This window comes from Schistocerca cancellata, chromosome 3 (genome assembly GCF_023864275.1).
Source record: "Schistocerca cancellata isolate TAMUIC-IGC-003103 chromosome 3, iqSchCanc2.1, whole genome shotgun sequence".
Lineage (NCBI taxonomy): Eukaryota > Metazoa > Arthropoda > Insecta > Orthoptera > Acrididae > Schistocerca > Schistocerca cancellata.
The window spans coordinates 579941225-579955547 of NC_064628.1; the positions used below are offsets into that span (position 1 = coordinate 579941225).

Consider the following 14323-nt stretch of genomic DNA (forward strand, 5'->3'; position numbering starts at 1 on the left):
AAACATAAGCCACTCGTGTTCAGTGGGTATACGTTTGGCAAGCTACTATTGTGAACTACTAATAAGTTTTTATTTCTACAGCAGCAACTTCAGAATGCTGTTCACTGCAAAATCTACGAGTATAAGTGTTTTTAGGCTTGTATTACTTCTTGATAAACAGCGTGGTTGTAATTAAACTTTCGCTATTACGGAGAGCCTTCATGAGAAACGAGTGACTGCAGGACAGTGAAACTTTGTGGAACCATTTGTGAGGACATGCAGAAGAGGAAAAACGAATAAACAATTGAAAGAAACACACTTTAATTTCCGCATGAGGTGTTAACATTTGTTAATTGGGTACCATGTCTACATTCCAGGTACAGCCGTTGCTCAATGACATGACCATCTGCATCCACGACAGCCTGGAACAGCACCAAAGATTGCTCTGCTTTTGCCCGAAATAACGATGAACCATGGAATGTTCAGCTGTCGTGGCAGCTCGTGCACTGCTTGAAAATCGCACATTGCGGCCAGCTTTCTCAGCCATGCCAACAGTAGCTTCTTCAACGATTTATGGCGCAATCGGCCGTCGGCCTCTCCCAGGGGCACTTCCCAAATAGCCAGTTAATTTCGAACTTCCGAATCGTGTTCTTCAACCCCGGAGTGGTAAGAGGACCTCTCCGTTGTTCTGTAACGCTTGGTACTCCGAAGAGCAGCAGCACTATTGCTGTTGTTTCGATAGAACAGCATTACGAGTAGTGGCCTGATCACTTCATCCAGACCCATGTTGACTGCAACTGTAATGAACATTGATGCTTGTGTTTCAAACCAATGTCGCCGTACCTGCACCGGCGACTACTGCCAAGTCATGATGCCAACACTACTGACATCGGCTCAAGTAGCGAAAGTTTAATTACAGCCACTCTGTATGTGACAACGTCGCCTCCAACTCATTTTTTTTCAGAATGTTCGTACTCTCTAAATAACTATTGCTTATTAAGGAAAGTCGTTACTCCATCTGAGTATACCGAAACGATCAAAACCCCACAATCATGTTTGACACTAGACAGACAAATCGCAGCAATGCAGTCATATTTCCACACAGGAGACATTGGACGCAAACGATTCAACAGAATGTTTGAGAATTACGAGGAATCAGCGATCGATCGCCGCGATTCGTCACACACGTGCGATTTACGGGTAGATCGCGAGACCTGGCGACGGATCGCTTCGATTCGTCGCTCGTCTGTGGGGCCTGTAAGTCGATCTACGTGCCACAATTGCTTTCCGCTTTTATCAGATGATTGATCATGTCTTGTCAATATGCTGGCAAATCATTTATTCTGGCAGGAGGAAACAGTGCAGCACCTTTGTTCAGTCGTCGACAAAGCACGAACGTCATGCCTACACAACTAAAAGTGTTGCTACGGAAAAACATCGTCGCTGGACAACTATAAGGAAACGCAGAATGCCATAGGTTATTACGCCATTTGCGTACTGAAGGCAACTGCCATTAAAAGTTAGTAAATGCAAGGTAGTACACAAAACAAAAGAAAACAACCAATAGTATTAAAGTGTTATGAGTAACTTTTCGAGCCTGTCATGTGTTTTAAATACCTAGAGCAACACGTCAAAGTAATGTGTTTGGAAATCAGTAACACGCAACGCAAAAGAAGAATCTTTGGGATACATGATAAAACAGTACAGCGGACTATTGCAACCTTTCTAGTGTATTATTTCAGCGTCCCTAACAATCAGAAATATATGAACTGCCACAACAGTTCTGCAGTTTATCGCAGTTGTAGTATTGTTTGAAAAACACAGAGTATTTGCAAATCCAGATCATTTGTAAAATGTATGAAATGAAGTGTTTAGGCATTCATGAAATCATTCATCGTGTTCTATAGAACTCATCATGGGACTTCTTCGTTGGTGTAGCACGAGTTCAAGACAAACGATAAGAACTAGAAGACGTCGTAAGGAAGGGATTCTGTACAAGGGATGCACAACAAGAATGAATATTAGGGTTTAACGTTTCGACAACACAGATGCCATTACAGACGATGCACTAGCTCGGATTAAGGAAGGAAGTGATCGCGACTTTTCAAAGATACCAATCCGGTATCCAACGTAAGAGATTTGGGGAAATCACGAAAAATGTACAGCAAGGTGGATGCTGGGGATTTGAAACGTTATCCTCCGGAATACGAGTCCAGTGCCTTACCACTGCGCCACCTCGCTCAGTACACTGTCAATAAATTGGACACACGCTACACGCTTACAACTGTGAAATTCAGGATAGCAAAATTAGCTGGATAGTTACTACTGAAAAGAATCTAGGTAATCAGATAAAACATAACAGGAAGGGAAGCTCCACCTTTCTGGCCACAGACGGGCCAATCGGGCCTGATCGACCGCCATGTCATCCATCAACCAATGACGTCACCTAGATGCGGTTTCAAGAGGCGTGTGACTAGCACGTTGTCCTCCCAGGCTGCCGGGTTAGGGGACCTAGAGCCAGTCGGCATCACGAGGCTGAGTGGATCCCTTTCCTGTCTTCCCAACAAGGAAAAATTCCCAGCAGTAATGGGAATCGAAACAGGGTCCTTCGCATGGCACCCGTCTACACTGACCCTCGGCTACGGAGTCGGACTAATATACATAGAATTGACAAAAGTCATGGTACAGCAATATGCACTTATACAGATGGCGATAGTATCGCGTACACAAGGTATGAAAGTACAGTGCTTTGGCGGAGCTGTCATTTGTACTCAGGTGAATCATGAGAAAAATTTTCCGACGTGATCATGGCCACACAACGGAAATTAACAGACTTTGAACGCAGAATAATAGTTGGAGCTAGATAGTTAGGGAATTAAATATTCAGAAATCCACAGTGTCAAGAATATGCCAAGAATACAAATTTCAGGCATCACATCTCACCACGGACAGCGCAGTAGTCGACGGCCGTCACTTAACGATCGAGAGTAGCGGCGCTTGCGTAGAGTTGTCAATGCTGACAGACAAGTAACACTGCGTGAAATAACTGCAGAAATCAATGCGCAGCGCACGACGAACGTACTCGTTAGGAGAGTGCGGCGAAATTTGGCGTTAGTGGGCTGTGGCAGCAGACGACCAACACGAGTGCATTTGCTAACAGTACGACGTCGCCTGTAGTGCCTTTCCTGGGCTCGTAACCATATCAGTTGGACCCAAGACGATTGGAAAACCGTGGTCTGGTCAGTTGAGTCCCGATTTCAGTTGATAAGAGCTGATGGTAGGGTTCGCAAGAGGCGCTGATCCTATGAAGCCTTGGAACCAAGTTGTCAACAGGGCACTGTGAAAGCTGGTGGTGGCTTCATAATGATGCGGACTGAGTTTGCGTGGAATGTGCTGGGTTCTCTGGTCCAATGAACCGCTCATTGACTAGAAATGATTTTCAGCTACACGGAGACCATCTGCAGCTATTCGTGGACTTTATGTTCCCAGACGACGGCGGAATTTTTATGGATGACAATAGGCCATGTCACCGGGCCACAGTTGTTTGCGATTGGTTTCGAGAACACTGTGGACAGTTCGAGCGAATGATTTGGCCACCCAGATGGCTCGACATGAATCCCATCGAACATTTATGGGACATAATCGAGAGGTCAATTCGTGCACAAAATCCTGCACCGGCAGCTGTTTCGCAATTACAGGCGGCTTGGAGGCAGCATGGTTCGAGATTTCTGCAGGGGACTTCCAACGAATTGTTGAGACCACGCCACATCGAATTGCTGGACTACGCCGGGCAAAAGGAGATGCGACACGATATTAAAAGGTACCCGCTCACTTTTGTCACTTCCCCCTTTTCTATCGCCAGTTGTTTCCCACTGTTACGTTGGCTATGTGTTTCCCTTTCACGCAGTTGTTTGAAGAGGCTGATAAATAACTACCGAGATGGTTGACATTTATTGGGATATATTGCTACATACACCGTACAGGAACGAACTGCATTCTTCTTACATTGTCATTACACCATAACATGTCAGCTTTTTCTGCACTGATCCCATCGTTCACTCACGACCTACTTCTCGGACTCTCACGCACTACCTGACTTGCAAGGTACAATACACTCAAGGAACACAAAAGCATACTGTAAGCAAACGTAATAGCATCGTACCTACCAACTACGCAGGTTGAATGGCACAAACAAGCGTCGGTGTGGGAACTTTTCAAAGTACGATACCTCGTAAACGACTCGCACTAGACTCCTATGCCGGCCCTTGTGACCGAGCGGTTCTAGGCGCTTCAGTCTGGAACCGCGCAACCACTACGGTCGCAGGTTCGAATCCTGCCTCGGGCATGGATGTGTGTGATGTCCTTAGGGTAGTTAGGTTTAAGTAGTTCTAAGTTCTAGGGGACTGATGATCTCAGATGTTAAGTCCCATAGTGCTCAGAGCCATTTGAACCAATTTTTAAACTCCTGCAACAAACACCACTGACATTCTTATTCACCCTACTTTTAGTTTGTTAATGTCAATAGATACTGTTCCATTTAAAAAAGTGTATATTTCGTCGAAAATATACTTTTTATGTGTTGCTACAACCTGTTTATTGGCTAACGATACGAGCCCCTGATTAGAAATCCGTTCTGTGAAAACAGGGCATCAATCACACTTTCCATTTCCGCAGTATTTGTGATGCCAGTTTTAGGTGATTCACACTGTATGTACCTGACGTGATCAGTCTGGAATGTAGATCGCTAAAAAAGCATTTTATTGGATGACCGATTTCGACAGAGCCATGCCGTCATTATGTTGCAAAAACTCAAATCGATCCGATGACGACATCATAGCTCTGTCGAAACCGGTCATCCTTTAGCTATTTTGGCCTGTCAAGTTTTCTCCAGTTACAATGGGAAATATTTGTTATTGTTTGTATACAGCCTTACACCATTGACGAGTTATAACTGAAAACATTTATAACTGTACACTTTCTATTGGAGCTAAATAAGGTGGATGAATGACATGCAAGTAGTCGTTGAAAAGTCAGGTACTGGATGGAGGGTCATTGAAAGAATCCTAAGAAAATCTAATTCATTTACGAAGGAATAACCTTTCTTTCATTCGAGCAGTTCTTAAAAAAAAGATCCAAAGATGAGTTGCACGTTTCCACAGGGGTTTAGTCAGTGCCGAAGTGTAACGGAAGTGGTGATCAAGCTCCAGTGATAGATGCTACAAGAGAAACGCTAAACATCGTGAAGAGCCATACTGCTAAAATTCTCAGAGAGCACGACAATGATTTCCGCATTTTCTGTGCACTTTCAGCTTCTTCAGCCTACTGATTTAATTGTAATTTTGTTTACAGGATGTTTACGGCGAAACACGTCCTTCAGATTATGATTTAACTTTTCCAAACACGATTTTTATATGTAATTCCAAGGACATAATTTACAACGTATTCAGTTTCTCCTTAAGCAGAAATTCTCCCAAAATATTATGTATCCTTTCACATTCGAATTTAATAATTAAACCTACACTTATGGATATTTTTTATGATTTAGTTAATATAATATAATAATAGATTATAGTTATATATTTTTGTTTTTTATTTTGTAGATCTAGATCCAAGGGCCAAACTGAGGAGCAAATCTCCAAGGTCATGGAACGAGTCAGTACATGAAATTACATGTTTATGAATCCCCAAACGACGTCAAGCTATAAATTTACGTAAACGCAATAACAATATAACACAGGAATCAGCTTAATAGTAGTTGGAGCTAGACGCATGGGAATTCGGAAATCGTTAGGGAATTAAACATTCAGAAATCGACAGTGTCAAGAGTGTGCCAAGAATACGGAATTTCAGACATCACGTCTTACCACGGACAACGCAGTGGCCGACGGCCTTCACTTAACGACCGAGAGCAGCGGCGTTTGCGTAGAGCTCTCAGTGCTAACAGACGAATAACATTGCGTGTAATAACCGCAGAAATTAATGTGGGACATACGACGAAGGCATACGTTAGGACAGTGCGGCGAAATTTGACGTTAATGGGCTATGGCAGCAGACGATCGACGCGAGTGCCTTTGCTAATTTCATGACATCGACTGAAGCGCCTCTCCTGGGCTGGTGACCATATCGGTTGGGTCCTGGACTACTGGGAAACCGTGGCCTGGTCGGGTAAGTTCCGATTTCAGTTGGTAAGAGCTAATGGTAGGGTTCCAGCGTACTGCAGACCCTACAAAACCTGGACGCAAATTGTAACAAGGCACCGTGCAAGCTGGTGATAGCTCCATAATGGTGTGGTCTGTGTTTACATGGTTATGCTCAGCTACTTTGGGACCATTTGGAGCCCTTCCTGAACTTCATGTTACCTCACAACTGTTCGAGATTGGTTTTAAGAACATTCTGGGCAACTCGAGCAAATGATTTGGCCACCCAGATCGCCCGACATAATCCCACTGAACAATTATGGGACATAATCGAGAGCTCAGTTCATGCAGAAAATCCTGCACTGGCAACACTTTAGTAGCTATGAACGACTGTAGAGAGAGGCAACATGACTCAGTATTTCTGCAGGGGACTTCCGAAGGCCTGTAGCGTCCGTGCCACGAGTTGCTGCGCTATGCCAGGCAAAACTAGGTCCGACACAATATATCGGGATGTATCCCACGACTTTTGTCACATCAGGGTAATAGTATGAAGATGGTCACATTCTGAGCACAACCAGTTACCATTCAAGTAAATATTTTATTGCGGTTGAGACTGTTTTTAATCCATTTTTAAAGTATTTTGACTAGACTGCTGATTGTATCGTCGAGAAATGTTCTCAAAATTTAAAAATTCGTTAATTAGCTGTACAAGAATTGTTTAGCTGCATTTGTTTTGGAGATATGTACAATGCAAATTCCTGTTCGGGTTCCTATTATTTATAAACACCCGGAAAATTTGCAAATTATGTTTCATTTTTTGAACCTTCCTTGCTGAATTGTGTATTGTGCGATACAGAATTTATTATTTTTTACGTCAATCTAGAAATAAGACCATTCGCTGAGCCTGAGAGAATAACTTCCAAGAAAATTTTATTTGACATTTGAAAAAACGAAAGGAATCTAACATCGATCTCTTTGGTACTCGTATAGTGATAACAGGAATGGCCACGAGCAGGCACTAATCAACCATAGTCGTCTAATGAGTATGGTTATGAATGTACATGGCTGCATTTTTATGTACTTTTTTCTGTACCGTTGCCTGTCACGAACTGTTTTTATAAGACGAATCAATTTGTTTCAGGAGCATGAACTTGGCGCTGCCGGGCTTGCGTCGATGGAGACTCTGGATGACAGCAGCGCTGCTGTACAAGACGACGGCATGGAGAGTGTCAAGCTCGACATGGACGTAAGTAAATCTGTATTACAAGATCAGTGAAAACAAATTAATTCTGCTGCTGGAAGGAAACATTAAACTGGTGTTTAGCCACTGACACAAGTACAACAAGGTAACTCCTCTATTAAAAAGTAAATTGCTGTGTTGGCCATGTTGTCTGACTGTATCAAGCCTCCACGAGGTTTCCCATTAAACTTACTTAAGTTTACTTAAATCTGAAAAACTTGTGCTAAAACGTTAAGACGCTATAAAGCTGGGCATGGAAATGAGCGTTTGGCGTCATTGCTCGGGAGGCCCCTTGCGGGGCAGGTCGGGCCGCCTTGGTGCAGGTCTTATTACATTCGACGCCACTTTGGGCGACCTGCGCGCCGGATGGGGATGACATTATGATGAAGACAACACAACACCCAGTCCCTGAGCGGAGAAAATCCCCGACCCAGCCGGGAATCGAACCGGGGCCCGTAGGACGGCAATCCGTCTCGCTTCACCACTCAGCTGTCAGGGCGGACAAACTGGGCATTAACAAGGTGTACTGAACTGTCTCTATTGGAATCCAGGGCCGGCTCCAAAGGGAAGAGGGAGGGGGTGAACTGTGCCACCGCACAGGGTGGCAAGTTTTTGGGGGCAGCAAAATCTTAAATTATAATATGGTTACAAAAGGTTGAATTAAACAATACAATGTAACTCTTTACATAAATGAAGAAGTGTGAGAATAAGTTGGATATAGAAATCACTCATAAAATCTAGCGTCTTATCGGAAATTATGTACGAAATTGTGAAACAGATGACAAAGGAAGCGCTGGATTTGGTCACCTCAGGTTCGTCTTTCAAAATAGCTAAGCTTCCTAATGACAATGCTGCGTACCCAATTTCTACCCTACGCTTACACAACACATAAAATGTACCTAAGTCTGTTTGAAAGCTCCTACAGAAGCGAAAAACTTAAATAAAGATAAATGTCAGTATATGATAGCTTAACAGTTACTATACAGCAACCTTAAACACCTGTATCAGAATCACACAGAAAAACACTTTGAAACAAACAAATAAAGAATAAGTGTAACATGCACTGTAAACATTTCACTCCAGTTTCACTGACTGGTGTTCCGTACGTGACTCTAGTTTTTAAAGACGTATACATGTCAGAAAGATGTATTGGGCTGCTGCAAAAGCTCATAGCTTTCTTCCATAAGTTTAATAAAAACAGCAGATACACAAAAGAAATACTTCAATCATTAATAATATATTATCCTTGACTATTCACAACAGTCTACCAATATTTGCGTATCTTTTCGATTCCGCGATTGTAGACATCAAGCGGTGTTGAGGCGAAGAACTCGTCTAACCAGGTTCGTACCGCATTTTCATCCAAAAAGGAAGCACCTTGCATGTTGTTCGATAGGGAGGGGGAAGGATGAAAATCTGAGGGCGCAAGATCAGTTGCATAAGGTAGGTGCGAAATGACTTCCCAGTCCAACTCCTGTGTAGCGTTTTCTGTCGTCTAGCAGAATGCGGGCGGGTATTATAGTGGAATAGCATCACTTCACGCTGTCTTCCTTGTCGTTGTTTTTGTATTGTGTCTGTAAGACGTCTCAGATGTTGATAATAAATGTTAGCAATGATGGTTACATCTTAGGGAACCAATTCATTGTACTCATGCACTACACCGTCGCTGTTACGCTACATGCGTAGACTTTCTTTTGTGGATGTGCGCAGGTCTTTTTGTATCGGGAGCTGCTGCTTTGCTTAGGGTCGGCCATTCCTTTCTTTTCCTTCTGCTAGCATACAGACACCATTCCTCCGCATCAGTAACAAAACAGAATAGGAATGGTCGGTGTTGTTCATGAGCCAATTGATGACGAGCAATCAGAGATGCACATGCGTCCACCCGTTGACTTTCGTGATTTTGTCTTACAGCAAGCGATACCCACACACCCGATTTTTGAACCTTTCCATTTCATGCAAATGTCGCACGGTGGTGGAATGATGACTGTTCATCAAATTTGCCAGTTCTCGAGTACAATTACATGGATCATTATGGGTTAATGCTTTTAGACAACCTTCATCAAACCCCGAAGGTCATTCTGGACGTCGAGAGTCACCAGTGTCAAAATGATTCTCCTTAAAACGAGCAGACCATTTTCTTGCCGTGCTCTGTCCAATGGCATTATCCCCATACATGGCGCAATGTTTATGGCTGCCTCTACTGCTGTCACCCTTCTATTACGTAACCTATAACAGAAGAATGTGTTGGAAATGTTTCGATTTCTCTACTTGGAACTCAATTTTCTGGTATCCACTGCTCCACTCATATCTCCAAATGACAAAATGACAGTATGTAAACTAAAATAGCAACAGTGAACTAAAAATGAAAAATGGCAATCTAGAAATAAACCCATAGCAACCGGAACACCAACATGCAAAACAAAAACGCTACAAATTTATGCACCAACCTAATATGAGTGTGATAAGTGAAAATAAGACATAATTGATGAATGGCTTTGTGTAAAGATCGAATATGCCTGAAAAAGCAAGAGGAGAGCGGCGCTTGAAATTTTCGCACGGGACGGCTAAGTCCCTAGAGCCTGCCTTGAAGGAAACACAGGCACAGAACTTAATAGCTGGAGCAGACATTTCCAGATACACAATTCTGCTACCACTTTGTGAGAGAGAATGTAGCCGAATCATTTCTGGCAATATCAAAGTACGTAAGTACATGCATGCAGTAATTCATATCACGAAAATGGATTGAATCAACAGTTATACATTCAGTGCATTATTTCTCTAAGGAATTTGAACATTTCTAATACGTTATCCAACCGGAATTTCGTCGAGTGGAAATATTCTTGACGAATTGGGCGAAATGGAAAACACTGTGAGAAGTACACTGCTAAGCCAAAACAATATGACCACTTCCCATCGCGAGGTTGGACGTCGCCCGTTGGCGATGCGGGAACGAGACACGGTATGGAAAGTGGATCATAGACAAATGGGGAATCATTCCAGCGACGTCACGGGCCGCAAATGAGGAAATCTATTGACATAAGTAACTTTGACGAAGATGATATTATTATTACCCCATCCTGTGAGTGACTATCTTGAAAACGGCGTAGCTGGTCGAATGTTCAAGTGCTACTGTAGTGAGCATCTATGGAAAGTAGTAGAACGACTGTGAAACTACCACTGAGCGATAAGTGGTTGGACGTCCACAACTCTACACAGAAGAGGCTTGCTTGTCCTGTAAAGCATGTTAGGTGGTGTCTGTACCAACAGAGCACAATGCTGGTCATGCGTTCATCGTACATTGTTGAACATGGGGCTCTGCAGCAGACGACACCTATGTTGACCTAATGATATCGTCAGTTATGATTGCACTAGCCACGGGATCGTCGTTGGACCATGGATTAATGGAAACGTGTTGCCTCATCAGATAAATAACGTTTTTGATACACCAGGTCGACGATCATCTCCACAAACGCCGTCATCCACAGGAAGAGCGGTTCGAAACGTGCACCGCACCATGGACGAGGTTGGTGGGAGACATTCTGCTGCGCTCACATGGAACCTTTGGTAGTAACTGACGATACACAGACAGTTGTAGGCCACATGCACTCCATGCTTGTTGTCTTCCCCGCCAGCGACATCATCTTCTAGCAGGATAATTGTCCGTTTCTCAAAGCCAGAACAGTGCTACAGCGGTTTGAGGAGAACGATAGTGTATTCACGTTGATGTCTTGGCCATGAAATTCGCTTGGTGTGAATCCAAAGAAACCCATATGAGTCGCTATTACCGTGCACACAAATCAGTGGTCCACTGTTTAGAGAAATTACGTGACATCCAGTGTGACACAAAACTACCAACAAACTTTTGCATCCATGATATGCAGAATTGGTGATGTACTGCGTTCGAATGATGGACCAACAAGTTATTAAGCAGTTGTTTATAACGTTTTGGCTTGTCAGTATGATTTTGCATAGTGAAGGTGTGATTAAATTCTAAATGAAACACTAGCTCACTAGGTTGAAATCTAATTCTGACAAGCGTTTTTTACATGCCCTGTTTCATTCTGTACTGATGTGCAACCGTTATTTTTATCACATTGTGGATGGGTGCTTTGACTTGCTGTCTGGTTTTGCACTGGGTGGGCTGATACAGAACAGTCTATGGATACAGATACAGTCTATGGATTGTCTTCAGGCAATGCATAGTTTAAATCCAACACAGCCATCATAAATTGGGTTTCCAATAGTCTCCATTAAATACTTGAGGCTAATGGATGGATAGTTCGTTCAAAACGAATACCACCAATTTTCTCCCCCCTGTCCTCCTTCAGTTGGGCGAATGTTCCACCTTAAATGACCTCAGTGTCAATGAAACAGCAACCTCTTACGTTCTTTTTTCCCTTCTCTTTCTCTAATCTTAGAGTAATTGAATTAATTGAGTGGTAGTGGTAACAAATTTGGTATTAGGTAACTGTAATTCTGAAATAACCCAATGGTTAGTTACTACATTAAGCCTACAGGGGTTTGAGGGTTTTGCAAGCAGTGAAGAAAGGTAAATTACTTTACACCAAGGGTGAGGTGATTCTTTTTTTTTCCCAAGGAGATCATTTAAAATTCAGTATGAGGTACCATATTGTAAAAGATAAAAATTTTGACATGTCGAATAGTGCAGTAAATTTTTAATTCATTTTAAAAATTATAACTTTTCACATAATTAATATGAAGTGAGTCATGCTATGACCAGGCTGAAGCTAGTGCTGTACTATAGTAATAATTTGCCATGCTGCACTCACCCGTAATTGTCCTCCCCAAGGGCTGCGCTATTATCACACAATTATGAATGTCACTAATTCCATGCATACTTGCAGTCATTTGCTACCAGTATGTGTATAAAGAAGACCTTTACATTGTTTATTCTACAGGAACAATTCACTCAGTTTCACGATTTCTTGTGAACTAGCAATGTCACATTAGCTATTACCTTTTCTATACTTGTACATCATCACAAGCAATTAGACTGAGACCAAGTACTCATGTCACAAAGCATCTTGCAGCAAAATATCATCAGTTGTGTGAAAGTATACATAAATGGGACAGAAAGGGAGCACCTGAAAGTTCACTAATTGATATTAGAGACTTCATATCAAAACAGGTTCCTGGCCTACCTATACTGTGGTGTAAGTTGATTTAAGAACAGATTCAATAGAAATATCATCCACTTTTGCAATTTCAGATGTTGGAAGGGTAATATTCTCATATGTATTGTCAATCCTCATAGTTAACAAATTCAATGATTTTTTTTCTTTTCAATTCAAACATCCACTGCAGAACACAGAATTGGTTTAATGTTTTGACAATACCATATTATATTCTCCTATGACAATGACTGCTAACAACTCTTTCTCTTATTCTTAAGGAGAAGCCTGATCCAGAGAAGTCTGGTGCAGATGAAGCGAGTAAACAAGACTGGAGACAAAGACTACGTCACCTTTCAAAGTTTCGTCTCATAATTGGTACGTATAGTGGCTGCAAAATGGAACTGTTGGAACAAAAATAATGGAGCTTTCTAATAATTAAGCATAGTATTTATTTCATGCTTCCATTTATCTGCTTCCCCTCTCTTCCTTTTACAGTCTCTCAAATATTTAAGGAAAGCAATTTTCAGACTACAATGGAGAGACTGCAGCTACTACCAGACTATTTGAATAAGTTTTCAAATGCTGGTAATACTGTTTTCATGAAAGTTGACATATATTCATAATTGAACATACTGTAGTCATACATAATAAGAAGCATGTGGTCTCCCAATAATAATGCATTTTTTGAGCTAACACAAAATATGGTCTAGAGTGCATTGCTCTCTTTTGCAGTAAGTGCAGTTGCATTATATAGAAAACATATGATTATTTAATTGACTGAAGGATTGCCTTTGGTAGAGTGAAAAGAACAACAGTTACTTTTGTTGACACTGGCAACTGTGCCATCAATGCCACACAAACCTGTACATAGCTGTAGTTGTGGACAGAACTATTAGTTCAATTAAAGGCCAACATTTCATACATCTTATACTTGTGAGTGAGAGCATGCAACAGTTACTTGATTACTACATGGACACATTAATGTTAACTGTACTAGAATGTTAAGGGGACCTGCTCTTGAAGAGGTAGCATTTTCACCCCATACTTTCAGAGTGCATTACTTTTGATCTGTAACACTTAGGATGTTGCTGTTTTATGCCAACACTGAATGGAATTAAATTAAGCAGTAGTTTACTGTGTATTTATTTATCTATATCCTTGATAGCTGATGCCTGTGGGAACCAAAATTGGTAATGTTGTGTAGATCGACAATGCACCATTTTTAAATTGTGGAAACTTGGCACCATGCGCTCTGATTGGCCATGAGATTGCCCTATTGCTGTTACTCGGCTGACAGGCAGTGCTGTGTTTGTCAGTTCACATCAGGGCAATGCCAGGAATCTTTGAAAGAGTTCAGTAAAACACTGTTCGATGTTACTCAGCTTGTGTCGCATCAGAAGGTCACCAGTTCGAGCACCTGCTTTTAGTAAACAATGTCCTAGCTACAAAAAAGACCTTTTTCAGGACCGAGACAATTTGTAACAGTCTTTCTGTATGCAAACTAGCAGCTGTTGATGGGTTTGTTCCTGGTACATCCTATCATGAAACTGCAATGGATGTGTTGGGACCCTGGCGGATTTGCCCCCAGAGCGGAAGGCTGGCGCACTACCACCGAGCATGCAGGCAACCTTGGATACATCGTGATCTCCAGCAGGCAAAGCATTCATGGTCATGCATTATCCAGAGCATCCAGAAAAAGGGCAATCCCACAGCCAATCGGAGCATGTGGCGCCAAGTTTCCGTAGTTTAAAAATTGTGCGTTGTCGACCTACACAACATTAGTAATTTTGGTTCTTCCTGGCATCAGCTATCCAGGGATAAAATTTCGTGAC

The 14323-nt window shown here is 42.1% G+C and overlaps 1 protein-coding gene across 1 annotated transcript in view; it reads left to right on the forward strand.

Moving 5' to 3' along the window:
- Positions 1-14323, forward strand: part of LOC126175440 (neurotactin) — a 264898-nt gene that overhangs the window by 221764 nt on the left and 28811 nt on the right. Inside the window, exons 4-5 of the mRNA XM_049922242.1 lie at positions 7258-7362; positions 12770-12866. Of these exons, the coding sequence (XP_049778199.1) occupies positions 7258-7362; positions 12770-12866 (202 nt within the window). The remainder of the gene's footprint in view (positions 1-7257; positions 7363-12769; positions 12867-14323) is intronic.